Consider the following 26,824-nt stretch of genomic DNA (forward strand, 5'->3'; position numbering starts at 1 on the left):
TACATTAAATCCCACACTGACATCAGTGTGGGTTTAATGTGCTGAGAAGTTTGATACCAAACTTCCCAGTCTTCAGTGTAGCCATTATGGTGCTGTGGAGTTCGTAATGATAAACTCCTAGCACCATATACTCTTTAATGGAACCACTGCACTTACAGTGCCCAGGAATGGATTTGGGCACTGTAGGGTTACAGGGCTCACTCACCTGTACCCTTACCACTGGTACAGGGCACCCAGCTAGAGGGGCGACTGATGTATGCCAGGACAGTGGTTTGTGGGCATGGCACACAGGGATGTGTGCCATGTCTACTGCTCACTTTGTTCTGCACCAAGGCACTCAGCCTGCAAAGGCTGTGTGTGTGTCAGGGTACAGGGCCTCAGAGGGTGGCACAATAAGTGCTGCAGCCCTTAGAGGCCTTTTCTGGTCACAGTGCCCTGGGTACCTGTGGTACCATTTACCACGGGCTGACATGTGGCCAGAGATGCCAATTGGGTTTAGGCTTCAATGCAGTTTTAGGGAAGGAACATAAGCCCTGGGTACCTGATTAGCAGGAGCCCAGGGCACCCTCAAACAACATCAGCAATTCAGCAAAAAGTGGGGGCATACCATGCAAGAAAGAGGGCTCTTTCTCACAGGGACTTCCTCAATAGCTCCCTTCGCCAAGAGAGCCATAACTTTCTGATGGAGAAGGGCCGAGTGATCCTCCGACATGCGATGGAGTGTTGGTGGCATGGAGGGAGGGAGTAGCCCCTTAGGACTATCTGCAAAACCCACCTGTCCGATGTGATGTTGCGCCAGTGGGGGAGGTGATGGCAGATCCTGCTGCCCACTGACAACTGGTGGACCTGAAAGGTCGGAGTTGGAAGGCTTAGAGGATTCTGCAGAGGGGGCACTGGTGGACTGGCCCGCCCGTTGGACCCCAGACCTATGGCGGTGGGTCACACGTCCCTTGCTGCGCAGAGGCTGGGTAGCTTGACCCGGCCTGTAGCCCTGGGTGGAAAGTGGTGGGGCACCCCTTCCGGGTAGAAAGTGGTGGGGCACCCCTTCCGTAGCCATGAAAGGGGCGAAAGGCAGACTGCACAGGACAAGAGGTGTCAGCGAGGCCCAAGGATCTGGCTTTCGCTCTGGAATCCTTGAAGCGCTCGAGTGCACTGTCCACCTTGTCACCAAACAGGGGAGCAGAAGGGAACGCGCCTTTGGATGTTGAGGCTTGGACCACCAAGCTCTCAGGGGTAGGGTGTTTGGAGAGGAAAAATGGGTCGCCCAGGCCGGGCTGTGGTGTCGGGCAATAATCCTATCCACAGGAGCCCCTGTGCTGGGCTTGGATCAAGTGCCCAGAAGGATGTCTGTGAGGGCCTCATTGAACAGCAGCAGGAGCTCCGAAGATGCACCTGCCGGCTGAAGCACCTCAGTCAGGAGATTAGTCCTGACTGGCACCGTAGGAAGCTCAAAGCCCAAGGCCTCAGCCACCCTACAGAACACAACAGAATAGGAGTCTCCATCGTCCGTGGCCACAGTAGGGGGAGAAAGCATGCCAAGGTCTGGGGAGGTATCCAGACCACTGGCCTCACCCAACTTCTCTCATAAGTCCGGCTCATCAAGCTGGTCTGCCTAAGGGTCAACAAACCCCTCCCAGTCCTCCTCACCTTCCTCTGGCTGCCACTCAGGGCGATAGGGAACGCAAGGGTAGAACAGTGGTAAAAAAGTACCGGTGGGCGCCGGCCGACGCCAGTCGGTGTCCAAGTCGAGGGGGAGGCCGGGGTTGACACCGGCCGGGGACAACTGGCGTCGGAAGTGGCAGAGGCGTTGTCAGAGGTTTCGGTGCGGGAGGTGGTGTTGTGATGTCGACCTACACCGATCCGGATCCAGGTATGGATCCCTGGTGGCCCTGCGGCCCAGGGCCGGAGTCATCGAAAGCCTAGAGCCCCCAGCCGAGTGCGTGGGGCCCGAAGGCACACCAGCAGAGTCGGAGTGCCCAAAGATGGAGTGGAGAGCTTTGTAAAATGTACGAAGCTAGGCAGGGGACGCTCTGGCTCTCGGGAAGGGAGGGAAGCTCTGAGCTGTTCCAGTAGGCTCCACGGGTGGAGTCGAAAGAAGACGACCTTCCGCGTCCCGTAGGCCGGGGGGAAGGCGAAGAGCGACAGTGCTTCTTCGCCTTCTTCTTGTGCTTCGACTTACCTGAAGACGAAGACTTCAATGAGGAGTGATGGTGGCGGCCCCGCAACTGGTCTCACAACCTCCCTCTCGACCGGGACTTCGAGCAGCGCAGAGCTGACTGCCGGGCATCCAGAAGCTTTCGAGGCCGCTCCCGCAAAGACTTTGGGTTCATAGCCCAAGAGTCTGAGCACGACTTCGGGTCACTGTCTCGCTCCAGGCACCAAAGGAACATGAGGTGTAGGTCCTTGACCGACATCAACTTGTGACAAGTCACAAGGCTTGAAGCAGGTCCGACAATGGGACATCCCTCGTGCTAATGACTCGAAAAAGAGGTCGACAAAAGTCGAAAAATCACTAGTCAAAATATAACTAAGGGCACCGCTCTCTCCGGATCTGTGCTGGCTGGCGCGGAAAAAGAAAAAACTGAGGTCAGCACGCAGAGGCGGTGTGAGAAAGTGGCTCTGTATATACTGTTCCCAAATAGGTACAGGGTGTACAGAGTCCACAGTCTCCAGAGGTTTGGCAGAGGCTAAAGTTAGATATAACCTTACTCTCTAAAGTGGTAGCTTGGTCGAGCGGTAAGGCAGTATCAGAGAACAGTGTAAAGCATTTGTTGCACACACTCAGTCAGCAAATGGTCTCACACACTCAATAACTGAACCACTGGCCAATGGTTTATATATAAAAAAAATATATGCTTGTTTTATTTTAGAACCAACAATAGGTATTCAAATATACTTTCTCAGAATGAGATGCTTTCTATAAATACTTTTTCAATATGCAATTGGCTTTTGTAGAAAGTTACAAGTGGTTGCAATAGGCAACACAATTTTAAACACAATAATGCATCGAGTTCAATGGAAGATTCACGTTTGCAATAGATTACTTTTAGGATTACTTTTGTGATTCCAGGACTGGATCCTAGATTCAGACCTGGGACAGTACTCAGAAACAAGTGTTAAAAGTCGACTTAGTTACTGTTATGATTTTTAGACCATATTTTGCTATTTTCAAAGTTGACACTTAGAAAATATTTCATAGAAAACAGTCAATGATTACCTATGGAAGAAAATTCAAGTTGCAGGTATAGTATGTTCTCGTTACTTTTGTAATCCAGTACTGGGTGCCTAGACTCAGTACTGGGACTTTTATCCAAAAGAGGTAAGTAATTACGTTTTCACAATTTATACGATTTTTAAAGAATATTTAAAGTTTGCAGAAATCGACACTTAGAAGGAATTTCACAGAAAAACAGTCAATGGTTTCCTACGGAAGAAACGAATAGTTTCTTACCTGTCGGTGTAGTTTTGCAGCTTGAAGATCTTTCTGGATTCACTATGCTGTGCATTATTCCGCGATCTTGTGGTTGGGTCCGGATTCGTAGTCTTTTCTTTGTTTTTTTTTTTTTTTTTTTTTTGTAGCCCAGGTGGGCGTCGACGTACACCATTTGGTGCACCTCCCGTGACGTCGTCGTGCTTCCTGCGGAAGCCCCACCTTTGGGGCGCCATCTTCGGGTTCTTTTTTCCCTTTCATCTTTTTTTTTTTTTTTTTTTTAACCCTAGGCGATTGATTAATCCTTCTTGTTCCTTTATCTGTATGTTTGTATTGCTTTGATCTTTTCCATTTTACCCCCTCTTCCTCCAGCCTCATCTTCCTGGCGGAGGTGGGTGGGTTCGCTAGTGAATCCAGAAAGATCTTCAAGCTGCAAAACTACACCGACAGGTAAGAAACTATTCGTTTTGCAGCGTGAATCTTTCTGGATTCACTATGCTGTGCATCGATTTTGTAGCGGTTTTCCTAGTTCTGTGGCGGCTGGGTGGTAGATGAGCGTTGGTCGTTGAAAATGTGCTGAAGCACCTTCTGTCCAACCTGTGCTTCCTTGTTCATCTGAATGTCCACGCAGTAGTGTTTCGTGAACGTGTGCACAGATGCCCAAGTTGCCGCGAGGCATATGTCCTGGATGGGCGTGTTCGCCAGGAAGGCCACGGTGGCCCCTTTCTTCCTTGTGGAGTGAGCCTGCGGCCCCTCCGCTAGCTCCTGTCCAGCCTGTTTGTGGCAGAATTGAATAGTGAGGGCAATCCACCTTGCGATGGTGCCCTTAGTCACTGGTCTACCTATGAAGCTAGTAGCAAAGGACACAAACAGCTGTTTCGACTTCCTGAGTTCCTTGGTTCTCTCAATGTAGTGCATCACCGCTCTTCTGGCATCGAGGGTGTGCAGTGCCTTTTCTGCGTTTGTAGTCGGGTTTTGGAAGAAACTTGGTATCTGGATAGCCTGATTTATGTGGAACGCCGACACTACCTTTGGCATGAAGTGTGGGTCCGTTCTCAGGACTATTCTATCTTTGTGAATCTGAATGTAGGGTTCCTGCAGCGTTAGCGCTTGAAGCTCGCTCACCCTGCGTAGTGAGGTTATTGCCACCAGGAAGGCTGTTTTCATAGTCAACATCTGCAGTGTGGCCTTGTGAATGGGTTCAAACTGTGCCCTCATGAGCTCCGTCAGGACCACATTCAGATTCCATGCCGGCGGCGGCAACCTTTTCGGGGGGGCCATCCTTTTGGCTCCTTCCATGAATCTCCTCACCACCTGCGAGCTGAAGAAACTTCCACCTTTTTCACCTCTGGTGTAGGCCACGATGGCCGCTAGGTGTACCCTTAGTGAGCTCGAGCAGAGGTTACTCTTTAGAAGGTGTGTGAGGTACCTCAGTACTGTTGAGTCTCTTGTCATTCTGTTTTGCAGGCCCTTTTTCCGGCACCACACAGTGAACCTCTTCCATTTTGCGCTGTAGCATTTTCGTGTAGTTGGTTTCCTCGCCTCCCGTAGCACTCGCATCGTGCTCGGCGGCAATCTTAGGTGCGCGAACTCTATGTCTTCAGGAGCCATGCCGCCAGGTTGAGGGTCTCTGGCTCTGGGTGCAGGACCTCTCCGTTTTGCATTGAGAGCAGGTCCTTCCTCCTCTCGAACCTGTATGGGTCGCCTTGTGCCATTTCTTGAATTTGTGAGAACCATGTCTGCCTCGCCCACTGCGGAGCCACCAGGATCAGGGTCATGTTGCTGGTTCTGCACTTGTCGAGCACTCTGTGCAACAGGGGTATCGGTGGAAAGGCGTAGGCAAATGTCCTCGACCAGCTTATCCATAGGGCATTTCCCTCGGATTGCTGATCTGGTTGCCTGGACGCGAAGCTTTGGCATTTTGCATTGTGGCGTGTTGCAAAAAGGTCTATTGTGGGAGTCCCCCATCTCCGGAAGAGTTTCTCCGTTTCCTGGCCATTGAGCTCCCACTCGTGTGATGCTGAGGTCTGCCTGCTTAGCCAGTCTGCCTCTACATTGTCCTTCCCCGGTAGGTGAATTGCCAGTAGATCTATCCTGAGAGGTATGGCCCATCTCCAAATCTCCTGAGCTAGGGATGAGAGCGGGAACGACTGTGTCCCCCCTTGTTTGTTGATGTAGAACATCGCCGTGGTGTTGTCTGTTTGGACCAACACCTTCTTGTTGAACAGGTGCCTCTGGAATGCCTTCAGGGCTAGCAGGATTGTTTTCAACTCGAGGTAGTTGATATGGCGGACCGCATCTGCTGGGGCCCATAGACCCCTCACTCTGAGGTTGTCCATGTGCGCTCCCCATCCCTTCTGCGATGCGTCCGTGGTAATGGTCACTGTTGGGATTGGTGGTGTCAGGCTTCTCCCTGCTGTTATGTTGCCTCTGTTCCACCAAGTTATCTCCTCCTGCACTGCGTGCGTAACAACCACTAGATCCTCCCAGCTTCCGTTTGCTTGTGACCATTGTTGTTGTAGCCATTCCTGGAATGGTCTCATGTGCAGGCGTACATTCGGCACCAGCTGGATACAGGACGCCATCATCCCCATCATTTTGCTCACAGCCCTCACTGTCAGAGCTCGCCCCTTCTGGTAGAGCTTCGCCTCCTTCAGTAGAGCCTCTGTCCTCCTCTCGCTGGGCACTACTGTACTGTTGCGGGAGTTGATCTTTGCCCCCAGGAAAATCTTCACCTGCTCTGGTTCCATCGAAGATTTTCCCCAGTGGATCGAGAATCCCAGTTTTGTGAGGGTGTCTGTTACGCGTTTTGCGTGCCTCTCGCACTTTCCGCGTGAGTTTGCCTTGACCAGCCAGTCGTCCAAGTAGGGGTAGACATGTATTTCCTGCCTTCGTAGGTGCGCCGCTACCGCCGACAGGCATTTTGTAAAGACCCTTGGTGCTGATTTTAATCCGAAGGCCAGGGTCGTGAACTGGTAGTGTTCTTGTTCGATGTTGAATCTCAGAAGGCCCTTGTGCCTTCTGTTTATTGGGATGTGAAGGTAGGCATCCTTGAGGTCCACGGTGACCATGAAGTCCCCTTCTCTTATCTGTGGCAGAACCTCCTGGAGTGAAGTCATTTTGAACCTTTGCGTTCTGATGAACTTGTTTAGGTAACGGAGGTCTAGTATGGGTCTGAGGTCTCCGTCTACCTTCGGGACCACGAAGTAGTTTGAGTAGACCCCTTTGTTGCGTTCTCTGAACGGCACTGTCTCTATGGCTCCCTTTTGCAGGAGTTTCCGCGTTTCTTCTCTGAGTATTGCCAGTTCTTGGGCCGATCTCAGTCTTCCCCTTGGTTTCCTGTTTGGAGGTCTTTTCTCCAAATCTACGCAGTACCCGTACTGCACAACGTTCCGTATCCACTTGTCTGTGGTTATACGCCGCCACTCCTGAAGGTAGAACCTCAGTCTTCCGCCTACTGGTGTCGTATGCTCGTAGGCTCTTGAATTTTCTCTTCCCCCTGATGACACTTTTTTGCGCCTCACCCTTGGGGTCCTGACGAGGGTAGGCGTCCTCTTGCGTGCTGAGTCACTTTGTCGAGGGCTGTTCGCCCCCTCTCCTCCTTTGGCCACGTCCGTTCCCTCTCCCGCGAAAGGACTGGCCCCGAGGTTGATATTGCCAGTTTTGCTTCTGTTGACCTTGTCCGTGACCTTCACCCTGCTGACCTTGTTGGAACGCCTGGTGCGACGTCCCCTGCTGGCTTCCTCCCCTACCGTAGGGTCTTCTCGAGGGATTTCCTCGCCTCATTCCCCTCAGCTGTAGGGCCCCCATGGACCTCGCCGTCTCGTTTTCTTTTTTCAGCTGTGTGAGCTTGTCGTCCACTGTTGCTCCGAACAGCGTCTCTCCATTGAAGGGGGTGCCAAGGATGTTGTTCTGCACTTCCGGTTTGAATCCCGAGATTCTTAGCCATGCATGCCTCCTCTCTGTGACCCCTATGGCCATGAGTCTTGCTGAAGTCTCTGCCCCATCCAACGCCGTCTTTATACAGGAGTTGGCGATGTTTTTGCCTTCATCTATCAGGTGAGAGGCTCTCTGCCGGAATTCTTCTGGGAGGTGCTTTACTAACTCCCCCATCTCATCCCAGTGCTGGTACTGGTGTCTATTGAGGAGTGCATTTGAATTCGCCATGCGCCAGTGCATTGCGGCGTTCCTCTCGACCTTTCTTCCTGTGAGGTCAATCCTCCTGCTCTCCTTATCCGGGGGTGGGCCCGAAGTTGCTGGTACGTTGGCCCTTCTCCTGGCCGTGGAGGCTATGATGGAGTCCGCGGTCACGCTACCCTTGATGTAAGGGGGGTCCAGGGAGGAGTGCTTATATTTCTTCTCTGTCCTGGGCGTGATCGACCGGCAGGTTGCAGGTTCCTTGAAGGCTTCTCTCCCCTGATTCATCACGCTTTGTAGCATGGGGAGGAACTGGCTCCTTGTCTGGATGGGGAGCAGTGTCTCGACGAGAAAATCGGCTTTCGGTTTCTCCTCGTCGAGTTTGACGCCGAAGGCCATTGCTGCGCTCCTGACCACCATATTGTAGACCCCGATGTCGTCGGGTGGCGAAGGCCTCGAAGGGTACGTGTCCACGGGCTCCTCCGGGTTTTCGGTGTCGAGATCGTGCCATTCGACGTCGTTGCTGGTAGATGCCGCCGATTCGTAGAACGACCGTTGGTCTTCTTCCTCGGCTTCTCCCTCATAATAGGGCTCTTCTTCCTCTTCGAGTTCCCTTGTCAGCCCTTCGGCGTCGAACTCGTCTTCGACCTCCTCGACGTCCGCTGATGGAACCGTTGGAATCTTGAATTCCTTCATTCTGGCGTCGAACTCCTTCTTTCTTTGAAGGATGTTCTCCATTTCGGCCTCAAGCCGCCTCTTCTTCTTCTCCATCTCGGAGATGCTTTCGGCGTCGACCGCGGGTCTTTTCGATGAACCTTGCGTCGACGTCGAACGTTCTTTCTGCGTCGATCGGCCCGTTTCATGGGATGATTTCGACGACCCTTGCCTTTCGGCGTCTTTCGGCACCGGGGAGTCCTTATCTAAGGATCCGCTCGGCCTCTTGTCCGTGGTTCCCCCTTTGGACGTCGAAGTTTTCGGCGCCGGGGCTCCCTTCGTGGACTTTGACTCAGATTTTCTCGAGTCACCCTCGTGTTGTCGAGGTACTTTTTGTTTTGCGCTCGACGATTCTCTTACCTAGTCTTCTTTTTTCTTGTCGGTCTCTACGACCGTGAAGTTTTCGGCTGTCTCGGCGACGTTGTCCTAGTCGTCTGAGGAGAGGCCCAGAGCGTAGAGCGTCGGGGGCTTCCCCTTGCCGTCCATGCTGGCGTTGGCCCTTCTCTGCCGCTCTCTCACCCTGAGTGTCTTCGGCGCGAAGGCTGAGCAGGCGTTGCAGTCGATACTCTGGTGATCGACCGGTAGGCAGAGGTTGCAGACCGGATGCTGGTCTCTCTGCGCGAACTTGTGGTGGCAGTTTGGGCAGAACTTGAATGGCGTCTTGTCCATTGCGCTCAGGGTCTCTGAGCGTGCATTCTCCAAGGCCGTCGAAGAAAAGGGCGCTGGTCCTCCTTTCTTCGCGCTCCTGATGAAATCTTTTCCTTTCCTGATATCTTCTAGTGTTTCTATCGACGAGACTCGCTTTTCTTCCTTCTTCCTTCGAGTGTAATTCTGGAGCTTCCCGATGACGATCCAGACCCAACGGCGGAAAAAAGAATCTGAAGATGGCGCCCCAAAGGTGGGGCTTCCGCAGGAAGCACGACGACGTCACGGGAGGTGCACCAAATGGTGTACGTCGACGCCCACCTGAGCTACAAAAAAAAAAAACAAAGAAAAGACTACGAATCCGGACCCAACCACAAGATCGCGGAATAATGCACAGCATAGTGAATCCAGAAAGATTCACGCTGCAAAAACTGGGTTACTGGTAAGTACGGTTGTGAATAGTTTTCAGAGTTAGTGCTGGGTACCAAGATCCAGCACTGGGAGCTCACCTAATAGCAGGTGAGTATTTTCGTTTTCGTTACTTGGCTGATTTTTGGTGAATATTTTAAGTTTTGGAAAGTCCACACTGAAAAGAAATTTCCGGACAAACCAGTCAATGTTACCCTATGGAGAAAATTGAGTTATCGGCTTTCAGGTAAGTACTCGACTGGCAGAGTTAAGGTTCTGGGCATAGACTCAGGGGTCTCCCAGGGTCAGGTAGGTACAGTTGTTACACCCTCAGTGGCACAGGGGCAGCCGGGTGCAGAGAGAGTAAGGCTCAATGTTATCCTATGGGAGGCAGGGGGGCTTTGGTTGGTGGCTGCTGACTAGCAGGCAACGTGGCTGTGTGAGCTGGGCTCCTGGTCACTTGTTCAGGGCAAATGGGGAAGTAGATAGGTGTAGAGGTTACACTGCCAGGGCCACTCGGGCGGCTGGGTGCAGGGTGCTTTTGAGCCTTCGGGCGCTCAATTGATTTCAATGGGAAAGCTCCGGTTTAGAAAAAGACAGCAAGCTTGGGGACGAAGATTCTTCAGGTGCCACCACCACTTCGAGAGGTAAGTTGGGCAGTTGGAGGATAGGTAGGTACCCCGGAGTTGGGAACAGGGGGCCGCGGGGCACCGGGTGCCTTTTGGTGTTGGGAAATCTTACCCTCTGTTGATCGCGGCTGGGGGGGCACCTGGTTCTGAGGCTGCAGGCGTCGTGAGGAGCATCGAGGGAAGTCCTTGGGTGCCGGACTCGGGGTCACAGTCGCCACGGGGTCTTCCTCGTGGTCTTTGTTCACTCCTGCACAGGCTAGGCGGATGCAGAGTGTGAAGGGTTCGCGGTTCCGGGCTGATGCCAGGGATTAGAAGCTGATTTTGAGTAGAGCCTCTACTCATGGGAGTCCCAGGGTCTTAGAGCCAAAAGGTAGCCAGGTCCTCCGGGGTTTTTGAGGTTGCTGGCTACAAGAGATCCCGGGTTGGAGCAGGAGCAGGTTCGAGGGTTGACAGGCCGGTAGGGCTGGGGCCAAAGCAGTTTGTGTCTTCCTCTTCTTAGCAGCTGCAGGGCAGGTCTTCTTTCTTCTTGCTCTTCTTTGTATTTCGGAATCTGGGGAAGGAAGGTTCAGGGTGCCCCTAAATACTAGATTTAGGGGCATTACAGGTAGGTGAAGGGCAGGGACCAATGGGTCCCCGTCATGGGGTGGGTACACCCCCTATCCTGCCTCTCTCCTGTGGGAGGGGGGCAGTAGCCTAGTCCTGATTGGGAAAGGTTCCCCATCTTCAAGATGGCAAGAGTCCGGAGATGTGCTTCACCTCGCCTCCCCACCTGAGGGGTGAGGTTGGCAGGCTGGCACATCCCCTGTCCTTATTTGGGATTTCCGCCCAAGCTTCCCGCCAGAGTGGGGGGTTGCAGTGGCTTGGGGAAGCTCACAGAGGTGGCATGCCTTTGAAGCTTCCCCCTGCCCATCCTGGGGGAGGAGATTTAGCACCTCGCCCAGGATGTGCATTGTTGCAGGCCCAGGAGAGCAGGGGGTCTCCTACCCAGGGGTCCAGCAACATGTCTGCTGTGTGGCAGCCTAGGCGGCCTCTCAGACCAGACGTGGATTGTAGGTTAGGTTTCAGGGGGCATCTCTAAGATGCCCTCTGGGGTGCTTGGTACATTAAATCCCACACTGGCATCAGTGCGGGTTTAATGTGCTGAGAAGTTTGATACCAAAACTTCTCAGTCTTCAGGGTTGCATTATGGTGCTGTGGAGTTCGTGTTTGACGAGCTCTCAGCACCATGTACTCTTAAATGGCAGCACTGCACTTACAGTGCCCAGGAATGGACCTGGGTACTGTAGGGGCACAGGGCTCCTGCTCCTGTGCCCACACCACTGGCATAGGGCACCCAGCTAGAGGGGTGGCTGATATATGCCAGGGCAGTGTAGGTGGTGGGCATGGCACACAGGGATGTGTGCCATGTCGACTCTTTGTTTTGTCCTGTACCCAGACACTCAGCCTACAAGGGCAGTGTGTGGGTGTGTAAGGGTACATGGTCTCTAAGGGTGGCACAATAAGTGCTGCAGCCCTTAGAGGCCTTCCCTGGTCGCAAGGCCCTGGGTACCTAGGGTACCATTTACCAAGGGCTGACATGTTGCCAGGGTTTGTCAATTTGGGTTTTAGGTTTTTAGGGAAGGAACATGGGCCCTGGGCACCTGATTGGCAGGAGTCCAGGGCACACTCAGTCAAAGTACATTCAGCAATTCAGCAAAAAGTGGGGGCATACCATGCAAGAAAGATGGTACTTTCTCACAGGCGGCATATAAGTAGATACCGCGACGTCATTCTGGCGATCACAGCGATGAACGCAGTCGACCGACGCCACCTACCGACCCGCAGGGGTACTGCTAAGAAAAAATTCTCCAGATCCTGGTGGTAATTCTAAGGTAAGGAATCAATAACTAATAGTCTCTTTCAGATATTTGGGCTAAATGAGCTAAGCATGGTTATTGTTGGATTGAGTTTTCTGTTAATACTTGAGCTTTGTATGCGCCGAAGTACTTGGAATAAAAACAATAATATTCACCTTCAGGTCCTTAATGGAACTGAAACATTATTTAACAATAGCTAGGAAGTTCTATATTCCAAAGACAATAAGATGCGGTGTAGAATATGTGGATGAGAACAGGTCCGCACAGAAGCTTCATGTATGGTTGCAATAGCTGAGGGTCAGTGTACAAATATAGGCGAGACTACTGTGGTACTATATGGATCATTTTCTCTCCGCAATAGGACAAGTTAGAGGATTACTGATTAAAAAAGTGATAGCCGCAGAAATGCAAATAGACATTTGTCTGACCAGCTGATCAAAAGGGCATTCCCAAGTTCCAGGTAGTTGATACCTGGGGATGAATGAGGCCTTTCCCGTTTTCTGCATCTATGAATAGTTCTAGCTGGGCATAGAACTCCAAAAAATAACACACTTACCTGGTTATCTTGGATAATCCGGCCGAATGAGACCGCTTCTCTAATCTTAACACCTGGGAGGTGAACCACAGTGATTTTCACGTCTCTGGATATGAGCCATTATGAAAAGGACTTGTGCTTTGAGAGATAGTAGTCTGGTTCTCCCTGCTTGCCCAGATAATGCATAGTTGTTGTACTATGGTTGTTATTGCACAAAGAAAAGATTTGAGAGGTTGATAGGTTAAAGAATATTTGTGGGACTTTGTGCCTCTAGCTCGTAGCAAATCCATATGCCTCCATCCCTATCCTATCAGGGAAGTGTCAGTGCCTCGATATCCATCATGCCCTTGACAGTGAACAGATGGCGACAGTGCTCTTCCTCTAAGTCAACCATGAATGATAGTGTTTTCCATGGATTTATCTTGCTCCAATTATCCTTTGGAGGAGTCTGCTCTATAATGGACAGGGGGAGCAAAAAGTGAGGAGGGCAACTTCAGTTTGGAACTGCAACTGGTGAGTCTGTGCTGGCTCATCTAACTGAGATATGCAGTAGGTGGGAAAAGTGTATGGACGAGTCACATCCCAGCTACCTACTTTGCAACACAACCTCTTGTGAACAAATGAGGTGGCACAGTTAGGCACAGACAGAGGAGCACTTGAAGAACAAATCTATGCATGGAATGTAGAAGCAGCATTATATATAAGGAATGATCTCCAACATTTCTGGAAGTTTGTGTTCACTATCAAGTGAGAATAACAGAAGCAGTAAAGGATAAAGATCAAGCCACATTAAATTGAAATTCAGTTCTCACCTCCTTAAGGCGTTCAACACTGTCAAAAAACTTCTAGCAGTGCAACTGCTCCAAAACAATTATTTTTAATAACAAACCTCTGAAATAGGACCTTGCCGGTATAAAGCTCTTCGGCTACAGACAGCCTGTTATAGAAGAGAGACCCAATGAAAATGAAATACCCTTTCAATTTTGATTGCTTGCATGCTTCTAAGCCATGGCTTGATACAGATTTAATGGGAATTTGCAAAATGGGAATGCACATATGGTTGTGGGCTCCAGGCTAATAAATAGGTGACCAAATTTATTAAGGCAGTAATATTGCAAGAGGCTGTACTATCTCCATTTTACCCAAGGTTCATTCTCTTTCACCAAGTACAAAGTGAGAACAAGAGAAAATAGAATTACGCTGGCTGTGTACCAATATTTCCATCATGGCACAACAGAGGTATAAGTCACCTTCACTTCCCTAGAAAGGGGCTTTCCAGTGAGGATAGTGACTCATGTGGCACTATTAAATAAGGCACATAACAAAAAGTCCTGAAGCAAAAGATAAGCTGCTGTCCCCGGCACCTTACCTAATGTTGCTGCGGCGGCAAGTCCAGCTGCATACGGATCCGTCCCTGGAGGAGCAGCACTGATGATGTAAGGATTGGGAACAAATGCGGCGGGTGCTAAACCTGCTGAAAACATACCTGTCAGTAAAAATAAACTTCAATAGACATGAAGCCCTAGCTAAAGTACCAGCATACTATACTCCATTTCCCTTCACACTATAGCAGACACATTATGATTATGAATATGCAAACATTTCTACGAACTAAAAACAAGCACCTCCAAAGAAAACAAAGCCATGCAATAACAAAACATCAACCTCTTTTTAGGAGCAAAACTTTTACTTAAATCCATTTTTTCTCAAATGTATATCATTTCAGTTTGGTTTTTAACAGCTGCTTAGAAATTTGGCTGAAATAAAATAAGATTATTCTGTCACAGTTCGACCACAGGTTGCTCTCAAACATACTAGTCAGGGTGGGAACTGCGGAGGTCACATATTGCGCGAAGAGGACTGATCCACATCAAGAAATAAGAAAGCAGTGAAAAACAGCTTTACAGCCATAAAGAATGCATACATTGTCCTAAGGAAATAAAGAAATGTTTAAAAAAAAGACAACATTGATGCATGTTGCAAAATTAAAATAAAAATAAAAAAAGCATGCAGGGTTTTTTTTTTTTTTTTTTTTAAAGTCATTCACCCCATGTACCCCCACCACAACTCCAAGTAAATTCTGAGCAATGCACAGATCTGGTTAAAGAGTCATGGATTAGTGTAACAAAAATAAAAATTAAATCAGGGAGCCACACCTACCAACAATTTAAATTTAAATCAAAGAGTAGATGCTTTGTGCACATTAACATCCAAACAAAACGAGTAAGTGAAGCAAAGAGGAAACGGTTAAAACATTTGTAATGGTGGTTAGCAGCTAGGCCCATTGAAAGTAGGTCCCGTTGGACTCAATACAATCTGTACACTTGTACATATAAAGAATCTAAATTAGGATCAGTTCGTATTACAAGTTATCCTAAAACTCTAGCATGGACATGGGCCGTCTTTCTGCACCACCTACCCTGAACAGTCTTGGGCGAGATTGAACCAATACAAAGTCAGACCAACGGTTTTCTAACAATGTTCTTTGACTGTATTAGAGTAAGGATCTTGCTGCCATGAAAAAGAACCCACTATTTTGCTTACAGACTTTACTTAATCTAGGTATGTAAACTGCCCTACATCCATTAAATATGCTGGGCTTCAAAAAACCAGAAGATAACATCTTTCGACCTCAAAAGATCTTTGACAGTTATGGAAAATTTGAAAACAGAATTCAATCAGTGATGCACAATAGCATCAGCAATGCCATAGTGATAGCATTAGACATTTTTAACATTGATGCATCAATACAGGAAGTGAGAAACGCCACATTAAACAGTGAGGCGTTTAACAGCATTAAGCAGTTGAAAAATTAGCCCTAATGCACAGCCAGAATAGGGGACGTACAAAAAAGAATTACCTGTAGTTCCACCTTTTCCCATACTATACAGATGACCTTCGTTTACCACCAGAAAAAAATATTGGCTTGTTTATCACCTAGCACTTACTTGTAAAACAGTTTCATAGCATTCAAAATCATGAACAAAACTGCAACTACAATCCTTCATAGGAAGAAGGCTATAAAAAAGAATGTTTTTCCCCAAAAAGGAAATAGAAAAAGTTTAAAGCCTGCGTAGGGCTAGTTTGAACTACATTAAACGTTGTAACCGGTTTTAAATTGCCTTTGTGAGGTATGTACACCAAGAACTTCACAATGGGACATCTGAATGAATATAATTAAAGTTTGAAATACTGGCAACTGGCTAACTTGACATCCTAATCTGAAATAGTATATATAACAGCTGTGAACCATAGTACGGTGTGAATAAAAATCCAATGTGAGTAAAGTTTACTGGAACTAATGTCGAACTGGGCCACTAGGTATTGGCCCACACAAGTTATCCAAAGAAAATATAACTTGCATTTTTAAGGAAAGTTAACTGGGGTCACAGATTTACTTGTCTTTAGGGGGGGATGGGCTAGAGTGTCTTTGATCCTTGTGCAGATGTTCCCTGAAGTAACTTCTGAAAATGCTACTATTGAAAAAGCATGGCAGGTTGAGTTGTAGATTGTTGTAATGTATAAAAGGTCAGCCAAAATATATTCACCAAGTGATTGCACGTAGGTTTTAACTTCACAATCTATGAAAGCAAAGAAAAAGAACTGAACAAAATAATGCTTCTCAGGCTAGTGTGTTCATTTATAACAATCCTACTTTTCTTTTTAAGGATCTAGATAGAATGCCAAACAGTTTATTAGGTTAGAGGATCAAAATGATTTACAAAGTGTGATCCACTATGCAAATACAATCACTGGGGCAGATGAAGCTATCTTGGTAAACTGGATTCAAGTTTCATATTTCGGTCAACATTATTTGAATCTTATTAGGCAGTGATACTTACCTAAAGACCTGTTTACGAGTAATAGTCGCACTCGATTTTGAAAGCTGTGTTGAGACTCCTGACTGACACAAATATTATAGAATTTGCCAAAAGAGATTTGTGAGATTCATCAGGTGGCAGCCACGTTTGCATTTGTGGTTAAAGAGTGGAATAGGTTCTTCTGTCATCTCACCAAGAAAGATTGGTTTGTCTATAAATTCAAAACAAGCTATCTGTGATGTTGAACTAGGAGTACAGTCATTCACTCTTCAATCCACTTCAAAGGACCTTTCTTCATGTTCATAAAGAACAAGTTACTTACCTTCAGTAATGATATTTCTGGGAGAGGCAATCTAGCAGCAGATTACTCACCTTCTGAATATTTCCCAAACATCAGACTTCATCTGGGAACTTTTCAGCAGTACACCTGCAGTTGGTGGGCTGTGCACGTCCGCACTGATGTCATTCCACATTGTAAATGATGTGCGGAGCAATATAGGTGCTATGCCAGTGAGTTAACGTCCGTTAATTACAAAACTGTCCACAAACCCAGGGTCACAAAAGGAAATTAAGTTGGTCAGTGTGCAGATGCCTAGACTTGGGTTCTTATTAATGGCTAGAGGCCAACCGCAGAATTGGGAGCATGGGAGGGTTTGTGCGGAATCAGTGGTTAGAAAGTCTCTACCAGAAAGAGGGTTACCAAAGAAAAGTAACTTGCTCTTCTGATCGAGACTTCTAGCAGCATATTCTTCCTTTTCAAAAGATAAAAGATACCAAAGCAGGCCCTGTTTGGAGTTAAATCTGTGGCTGGACTCTAACCAGAAAGTCCAGCACGACTGAGCAGGCAAAATGACTCCTGCTGGCTATCTAGTCAATAGTGCTGTGCGACATCCCTTAGTCAGTTGCAACTCACTTTGTCGCACACACCACAAACCACCCCGCGTGGACACCCACGCACTCATACGGCGGTAAAACACAGATCTCTGCTAAAGTGACCCTTCTGGAGATCTGTAGATAATTGCAAGAACCTAGGTAATGCTCCCCATCTCTTACTTCTACGAACAGTTCCCCTTCCATTTGACTTGACCTTTCAAAGGTACCCAAAGCAAGGCCTGGCAGGGCTAAAGACTAAACAAACAAATTCAGAAGCCTCTAATCTCCACTTCTCCCAGATGGCCATCCAACCCAGAAGCGATTTATAGATCACCACTGTGAGCTCTGCGTGGGTTATGGAGAGGGGTCTGCCGCTGACCTGCTGGAGGCTAAGTTGGGGTTGGACTGGCTGATGGTATTGGATACCTCTGCCAAAGCCATGAAAGGAACGGTGGGGATGCTTCAGCTGGCAGGGTGGGGGGGAATCTAAAATCCAGGTAGAGTGTTGTAGCGCTGATCTCCGAGACCCGCTCGAGAGCAGAGTATGCCTTGCCCCAGACAGGCAAGTCCTGTCAAATGGCATGCCCGTGAGGCACAGCAGGACATTACCTGAAAAAACGGTGGACTGCAGCCAAGGGTGGCAGTGAATGGTAACACTAGTGCCAGTGGCCCATCTGTTAGAAGTCATGGTGTTTAAGTCATAACAAACTTGGATGCATCACAACCATCCTGAATTGCCTGGGTAAGGACCAGTCTGATATCATCAGGGATACCTGGGAGGAATTGACCCACTGAGTCACACAGGGCATGAGAATAGCGCTACAGCGGCAAGGTGCCATTCACCGACTGGAGAACCAAGCTAGTTGATGAAGACTTCCCAATTGTCTCCACCCGTGTTGACTCCCTATCAGGGGGAACAGTGAGAAAGGTGTTGAGACTGGTTTTCCTTGTAGATACCTGCACCACCAAGCTTTCAAGTGTAGAGTTATAAATACAAGGTCACATGGGGCAAGGTAGTGGCATCAAGATTTTTTTCAGTTAACCGGGAGTCAGAGCAAGGTTTGGCCCAAGCCCCCGACAAGGTGTCCTTGTTAAATGCCAAGGCTCTCGGTGGATTCTGCCCCAGCGAAAGAACGCCTGTAAGTGCATTTGTCATGACCTCCAAGTTGGGCAACTGGAGGTCGAGGAGCTTGGCCACCCTGCACATAACCATGGCGTAAGAAGCATTCTCCTCAGTGGCAGGTGAGTGGCAGGGCCAGGGGTGAGAGAAGTTCCTACTCGAGAGTGTTTACGGCAACTAGCCCCCCCCTCCTCCCCCCGGGTGTCATAACAATTCTCCTTATGATAAGGTTGACCAATCTCATCACCCACATCATTACTGTTATCTGAATCCATGCTGAACAAGGAATGCAGGATGTGCTGCTGTCGTTATGGAGGAAGATAAAGTGGAGGAAATGAGCCTCACCAAGATTCGAACCGGCAAGGACTCTACAACAGAAGTGTCAATTTGTGCCTTGCCGTCTGGAGTCTAATTCAGGGTCCATGCATCAGGAAACATTGCACCGGAGGTGGAGTCATGAGTGGCGCCGGAGAAGGCCGGTTATGGGCTCAGTGGTTCCAAAGGGAGCAGAGGGTGAACCTGCCAGCGGTAACTCATGTGGAGAACATCACAGCTCCATGGAGCCAGCTGGCGTGCCAAATGGAGCCGGCAAATTCCAAACAGCCGGAACATAGCAGAGAGGAACACTACAATCTGCGGAAGAGTGGCAGGCGGTCCCAGAAATTCAAGTTGTGTCAGAACAAGTTGCAGGATCAGCTCAGAAGTCGAACAACTTCAGAAGCAAGATCGAGAAGTATGGTGCTGTCCCCAAGCCTGTGAGCGTGGCATGAAGGGGCCTATACTTGCTTTGGTTTCCTATATATTTTTTACTTCGACATACCCGAAGATTTGGATCAAGTGAAAGACTGACCCCAGGAACAACTCTACATGGAGCGGTCTTCTTTTAGTCTCTTCTGGTATTTGGCGATGTAGAGTTTCGCCTTGCAGTCTTGTACTGCCTTTCGGTTCATCAGCACGCAGTCACTGCAGGCCTTACGAGTCATGGCTCCACCCAAGCTGCCATTTTTTTTTGGGTGAGAATCGGTCACAGACATTTGTTTGCGACAGTCCCTACAGGGCTTAGGCCGTTTTGGGAGGAAAAATGGCCAGTGTACACTATAAAACAATTTCCTGAACGAGGTAGGGGTCTCAGGGATTGCTCCAGATCCGGTCCGGTGGTTCGAGAAAGAAAAGAACAAATCATCATAAGGAGTGGATCATCATTCCGGAGCGGAAAAGCATTAATGCGGAGCCACACTGTGCCACCTACCAGTGTGCAAAGGTATTAATGAAAAATTTCCAGATCTAGTCGGACACCTGGAAAATATTCAAAAGATTAGGAATCTGCGGCTAGATGTTTCTATCAGAACAACTGAACAAAAGCAAAGCTCGTTCCTCAATCTTAAAAGAAGGTAGATTCAGACAATATCCTAACATATCGCAATGATCCAATCATGTTAAGAAGTTTCGCAATTGAGGACTGAAACAGACATCTGTGTTACCACCCCTACTATTTAGTCTGTATGTGGCTGACAAAGTGTGAGCCATGTAAAGACCACTCATTTCTACTAAAACTATGCGGTCAATCTTTAATATTTAACAGCATGCAGATGACCCCCTCTTATTGGACTATACACAAATATGATTGCGACACTCTCCCAGCCTTGAACAACTTTAACATGCTAGAACCTGTCGAAGTTAATACATCTGAGTCACCAGAGATCACTTCGACCACTGGAGGCTGTTGCAAGGGAAACCGAAGGGTAGGAAGCTTGGCAATTCATCTGTAATTAACTTAACATCTGGTTGGAGGAATGTAATATTAAACAAATGTTTTTAGCAATGTTAAAAAACAAAACTCGACAAGGCGAGTTATGCTTTAAAGGTCTCCTGGTTACCTTAGAAACGTCCCCAGTGCCCACCTAACCAGTAGTTTTTCTAAATTAAATTTCACACTTCTTAATTAAGGCTGGAATTTATAGAGGCAGTATCAGAATGTAAGAAGGTCATTTTAGTAGCATGCTTTTGGCAATAAGGTGTTATTTTAGGAACTTTAAAGTGCTTCTCAGTCTGAATTGTGGAGTAGGGATACACCAGAATCCTCCTGGGCTAAGAACATAAAGGGATCCCTGTCTATATCTGGTCTTGTTGATATTTATGTATTCATGCATTTCCCTATAGGGACAGAATGGGTAAAACCCTTTTATACACCAGGATCTTGTTACTCAATCGAATCTTTAAATTTGATCAAAATGGCATCCAAAAAACCCACAATTAACTGTCCCTTGCAAACCATTTAGAAGTGAAAAATGTTGCCTTTGTTTGACCCAAGTTGACCTCATTGTACCTTAACCACATACTTTATGTTAAGCAGGCAATATCTGACGATCACTACGGTAAATAAGTTTAAAAGAGCGTTTTGAAAAGTCTCTTGTTCAAAATGCTTTAAAAATATTATTTTAGTTGTCAGTTCATTGGCTTTAAATGATTTTCTGCCTTTTGTTAGTTTCAGGTGCCCCGTCACTCCTGGTTTTAAAAGTTGCACTTTCCTATCTCTGTATTTTTATTGTACACAATTTTCAGAAATCTACCATAACATTTTTGACCCAAAATACATTGCACAGAGGTTCTGCAGTCCAAATCAATACAATGCTTTGTAAAAATGGGTGAGATAGTCTCATTTTTCAGTTATATCCCAAGAAGCATTGGACTTACACAGCAGTAGATCAGAGCAAACAGACAGACAACTTTTCAGGACAGTCATGAACAAATCCTTGGCAGACACTGCCTGGGGTCAACTCCACAAGAAGTGCTGGCATGGCATTCCTTACACGAGCCCAGATAAAACCAAACTGCATTTGACATCAGGAGGCACGATGACAGCATGATGAAAAAGCAAATTACGTTATGGAGATGAACACCAATATCACCAATTAGAAAAGTTATCATGGACAACTCTCAATGAGTAAGTGGCCTACCAGCAAAATACGACAGAGTAGAAGGCACTAGGAAACAGTCCTGCAGTGGAGACTTAATTTACGGTTTCAGATTATTTTACATGAAGGAGTAAATCCTGGATGTCATGACTGTAGCAGGTTGTGGCTTCGAACTATTTTTCTTGTCTATATGTGCCAAAGATAGAGGGGCTGTGGGTTGAAAGAGTAGGCGGTGGGTCTGGAAATAAAACATGCAGTATAACAGAGGGGAGGTAGAAAGTGATTAGAATGTACAGCAAGTCGGATTTAAACCACCCAAAACATTTCTTAGAGGTTGTGTATTCACACCAACAACTCTTCAGCACGCAAGAAGCCTAAAAGAACTTACTGTGATGGTCACTTTGTAAAAAGATATAAAACCCATCACCTGATGCTAAAATTCCAAAGTCAAGGACAAACTGATCCAATACTTGCCTCCTTATTTGCCAATGGAAAAGGTCCAGTAAGTGTAAGACTCTTTACAGATGCTAGGAAAGCCCTCCTACCTTCTTGAGAACCTACCAAAGATCCGAAACATTAAAAAAACCCAAGCAACAAAAGAACACGGTTCATGACTACATATTTATCCCTGGTCAGGCAAAGAGTACTAGTCTTAGCTGTAACAATTGCCCACTAAGAAGATTTGTTTGACGTCCCAAGCACATGCAGCTTGACTGGACATCCACAATGAGATCAAGGATGTCACAGAACTTGCTGCTCTCTACCACATACTATTTTTATAGCGGTTGTTACAGCATGCAGACTGACACTGATCATAAATGTAGCCAAACCACGAGCTCACAAATATTAGGTTTGTAATTAGCAAATGCACTCTTGGCAGAGGGACCCATGTGACCCTAATGAAAAACTAGATGCATAATGGTCCCTAACAAGCCAGTTCATTATAAAAAGTATCAATATTCAATGCCGAAATGTAAATTCCCCCAGCCTGGCTTAGGCAGCAATCTAATGGCTTCCAGAGCAATATGCATATCCAGAAACAAAGTAAAATGTAAGAGTCACAAAGTCAGAAAATGCAAACATAAAGCAAACAGACTCTCAGATGGCAATTTCATTTCTCAAGACTTTCAGTACTAAAGTGGTAAAGTCATTGGCAGCCTTAGTTCTCCACAATCTTGAGCGAAGCATTAAGCACTACACATTTCATAAAAACATGGTAATCGGGCCCATGCTTTCCAATCACAAAATGTAATCAGTTTCCCAAAAAAGGTCATCTCTCCTCAACCAAATCGTGCCATCTGATTACTGTGATCCTAGGAAAGAGGGCTGCCTTCCTGCATTTAAACAAACCAATGTTTGAAACTATATTACACAATTCAGAAAAGCCCATCATTGCTTTATTTTCGTGATTAAAATTGAAGCAGCATTTTGTGATGAAGTTCCTTAAGCATCAGCTAGGGTCTTCTTACTGACAAGCCACACCTAATTGTACTCTCCATTAAAAAAGAAAAAAGAAAAAAACTTTCAGACAATGGAGCTCAAGAAAGTCTCCAGCATCAGGTGTTCTGTACATTATATTTTGGACTTTGCACTTTTTTAAAATTCTACATTTTCACTAGCCTTGTGATAATCTATTCTGCTTGTAGCCGTTGTGAGCTTTTCCTTGAAAATAAAAAGGAAGACAACTTTACAGAATCTGACACTTACCTTGAACCCTTTTTAAAATATGAAAAACTGTTTCCGCTGCAGAAACTAAACAATGGATTGGACAGCGGTCATCAACAGTGAGAGCGACCAAGAAAATGTTACATCTATGTTGGAAGAAACTGGATTATTATTTGGCGTGGGTGACTACTCACATCGAAGAACAACCCCAACCCTTGTCAGGGTGAACCCTTTAAACCCAAAATGAATCAGCTCTCAAATTCCTGGTTGGTATGGCACAGAATAGAAAGGCACAATTTACGGAAATGTGTTAAGTAGATATGCAGTACCAACACAGTATTAAAGTCAAAATGTAAAGCAATAAAAATACAGATCAAATTAGAAAAGTAGAGTATATTTAATGAACAGGATTACCCTTCAATGGCAAAAATCCCATAAGGGAATCCAGAGATTATCATTTTTAGGTCTCGCCTGACCCAGCGCATGCGCTGGTCTGGCGAGACTTATTGAGAGGGCTCCAAAAAGTTCTACCAGGCCAGCCTAGAGCTACAGTGCATGTGTGCGGGTGCGCGCGCCGCGCTTTACCGCAATTACTTTCACTTTTGCGACCCCACGGCCGCTTTGATGTGCGATCGCGATCACTTTCACGGCCGCAGGGCTGCTTGGCATAGCCAATAGGTCTCGCTTTTGGGACCTTTATAAGTATTTAGTTATGCCACTGTTGCATGGCTAAACACTTATAAGGTCCCAAAGGCGAGACCTATTGGCTATGCCAATGCTTGTTTATCTTTTAAGTAGAAACGGCATCAAGAAGGACAAAGTGCCACTAATAGTCAATTGCAGCAGTAGACCAGGAGCTGGGTGCAGTTTGATACAGACAAACAGAGCGAGGGTCAGATACACCAACCAGGTTCATCCGAGTCAAAGATTTTACTTTGACTTAGTCTATTGTAAGGAAATGCCTCTTTTTACATGGTCATCCCCCAAAGTTTGGGCTGATGCTGCTGGTATTTCGACCGAGAGTAGACTGAGGCCTGCCAACTTGAACCTCAGAGTTCTAACCACTTACAAAATTTATATTGAATTAACACCCCCAATTGGCATAATCTGACTTACTTATAAGTCCCTAGTATATGGTACCAAGGGCATGTAAGACAGTGTCCAGGGAGCTGAATATTTATTAGAACAAATACTTTAATATTCGACAGTAAACCTCCAAACTGTTGTTTTTCTGAGGAAAAGCTAGTAGCCCTATTGGTTAATACAAAGTAACAGGCTGACATCTCCGTCCTGCTAACTTCTGAAATAGGACTACCACAATTAGTACTTCAAAGAACAAAATTAATTGTGGCAATAAACCAGACTTGTTGCCCAAGTCTAATTTAAGGAAAAGCAACTTTTAGCAAGTTGCTACTCTGTTGCCCAGTTTATCAGGTAGCCGCTTGGAGTTGTGGCCACCAGACAGCCTTCTGCTGTCCTAGAGAGCAAGCAGTGTGAAATATTCCCAGGCTCAGGAACAATAGAGGCCTAATGTGAGGGAGGGAGGGATAACATCCCCCTTGCAGGAAGCCATACGGGGTATTAGCCCAAATGGTGAGCTTCAAAGGCGAAGTCACATTTGGTGGGCAAATGGCTATCACACTAGATTGCCCCTTTGTTTAGGTGACCAGCTGCCGGCAGGAACAGAGCTGGGAAACCAGTTGCCAAACCGTTTTTTTTTTTCCATAGGCATGTAGCCTCTAGGGTGGACTACCAAGCTCCTAGCATCCAATGAAAGGTTCAGACATCTTGTGAGTGGGCAGAATAGTGCACTCTGGGATTGCTAGATGCCACACATAGCCAGAAGTTATAATAGGGCACGAGGGATCCTGGTAGACCATTGGCTAGGGACCGCATCATTCCCCCAGGGCACTTTCTGGGCATAAATTAGGCACCCTGATCCTCATATCACAGCTGGACTGGAGAGAAAACTGAAGGACTGCCCTGCTGACCCCTGGCAATAGAGGCTGCACGACCCACTGTACTGCACCAGATTGTCCTTAGGCCAGTGAAGAGAACTATACCTGGCTAGTGGAAATGTTGCTCCAGATGCCCAGACTGAAGTAGAGACTCCTAGGGTTAGTTGGCTGACGACCTGTCATAATATCAGGGTCATCAAAGCAGAAGTTGCTAGACTCCAGGCTCATAAGTTGCACCCTTGTCTGCTGGACCTGGGAGAGTCACCAGTGTGAATTTGTCACTAGAGACGGACACTAGTCTCCACCAAAGGAAACCGCTATACCTGCTGTGACCGGTGGCCCAGCCTATGCTGGACTTACTGATCTAAAGAGGACTTCGGGGGACACCAACCCCTGTGGCCAAAGTCACCCCTTACATGTGGACCGAGAAATAACCAATAGCTACATCTACCCAGGGTTGAGCAAGAGGTTTTACAAACAGGCCTGACTGGACTTAAGACTGTTTAAGGAGTGAATTACACTACGAAATCACACAACCACATCATATAATACACCATATAATAAACCAGAATCCTCACATCCATTAAGTTTCAATCCACCACAGGATTACACTTCTACCTTCGGGGGAGGTACTTAGAGACTCAAACAGAGGCCAACAGCTGGGGACAGTCCAGGTGACAATGATCAGCTGGGGCCAGTCCAGGTGACAATGATCAGCTGGGCAGTTGGAGAAAAAGGCCACTTGTAGCTTTTTGGAGGTCAGCCTTATGACCCTTGGAGTCAACGTCATTTTCCGGGGTACAAGAGGGAGCAGGTACAGTCTTTCAGGGCTCCTCTCTGGTCAGAGAGAGCACATCCAGACCTTGTCTGAACTTCTGCAAGTCGAGAAAGTATTCTGAAGTGCCTGGAAATGCCACATTTATGCCTGACGCAAGCTATGGGTGGGAATAACTACTAGACATGCCCTACCCAATGGGGTAAAAGATCCCAGGGCCAACCCTACTCACTTTGGCCATTTTTAACATAGTGGAAGTCTTTGACCACACTAAAGAACAAGTTACTTATCTTCGGTAACGATGTATCTGTAAGAAACATTAGTTAGTTAGATTCCTCACCTTAGAATATCCCCAGGCGTCAGACTGGATCCGGAAGATTTTTGTAGCAATACCCCTTGCGCGTCGCTAGGCGTCGTCTGCGGCTCCGCGTCCGTCGTTTGCGTCGGAATGACGTCGGAGTACTTAGACGCTGCCCTCGCGCGCTGACGTCAGTTCTTGTACATAGCTTCCCGCGCCAGGAACGCAGAGCCATGCAAGAGACCGACACTGGTGCCAAAAAATCTAGGGCCCTGAAAAGGATAGCCTTAACCCTAGATGTCAGTTCGCAGAACGGGGAGGATGGGTGGGTCGGTGAGGAATCTAACTAACTAATGTTTCTTACAGATACATCGTTACCGAAGGTAAGTAACTTGTTCATCTGAAAGAAACACGTTAGTTAGATTCCTCACCTTAGAATAGATACCCAAGCAATACCAACCCCGGTGGTGGGTCTGCGAACCAAGATCACACAAGAAAGTCCTGGAGGACAGAACGGCCAAAGAAGCCATCCCTCCGGACTTGGCTGTCTAGGCAATAGTGCCTGGCAAACGTGTGCAGCGAAGCCCACGTCGCCGCCTGACAGATGTCATGCAAAGGGACTCCCCTTCCCAAAGCAGTAGCAGCCACTGTGGCCCGAGTAGAATGGGCTCGCAGCCCAACAGGAGGGTCCGTTTTTGCCAAGGAATAACAGGTTTTTATACACAAAACGACCCACCGGGAGATGGTCAGTTTGTGCACAGCTTTTCCCTTCTGAGCACCCACGTATCCAACGAAAAGCTGGTCGTCCACCCGGAACTGTTTAGTGCGGTCCAAATAAAAGGAGAGCGCACGTTTTGGGTCCAGACGGTGGAGCCGCTCTTCCTCTTTGGAAGGATGCGGAGGTGGAAAGAAGGTGGGCAAGGTGACAGATTGCCCAAGATGAAAGGGGGTCACCACCTTCGCTAGAAAGGAAGGACGAGGCCGAAGGACAACCTTGTCCGGATAAACAGATAGGAAAGGAGGCTTGGACGATAGAGCCTGGAGC

General features: G+C 47.4%; 1 protein-coding gene across 24 annotated transcripts in view; it reads right to left on the reverse strand.

Annotated features, from left to right (window-relative positions):
* PUM1 (pumilio RNA binding family member 1) overlaps positions 1 to 26,824 on the reverse strand; it is an 897,051-nt gene that overhangs the window by 511,686 nt on the left and 358,541 nt on the right. For 11 of the 24 annotated variants that reach the window (XM_085645644.1, XM_085645641.1, XM_085645638.1 and 8 more), the window contains one exon: positions 13,724 to 13,825. In XM_085645644.1, coding sequence (XP_085501770.1) covers positions 13,724 to 13,825 — 102 coding nt within the window. Of the gene's footprint in view, positions 1 to 13,723; positions 13,841 to 26,824 lie in introns of all 24 variants that reach the window. The other 13 variants (XM_085645636.1, XM_085645651.1, XM_085645635.1 and 10 more) reach the window with 2 other exon arrangements.

The sequence above is a fragment of the Triturus cristatus genome, chromosome 3_1 (genome assembly GCF_964204655.1).
Source record: "Triturus cristatus chromosome 3_1, aTriCri1.1, whole genome shotgun sequence".
NCBI classification, from domain to species: domain Eukaryota; kingdom Metazoa; phylum Chordata; class Amphibia; order Caudata; family Salamandridae; genus Triturus; species Triturus cristatus.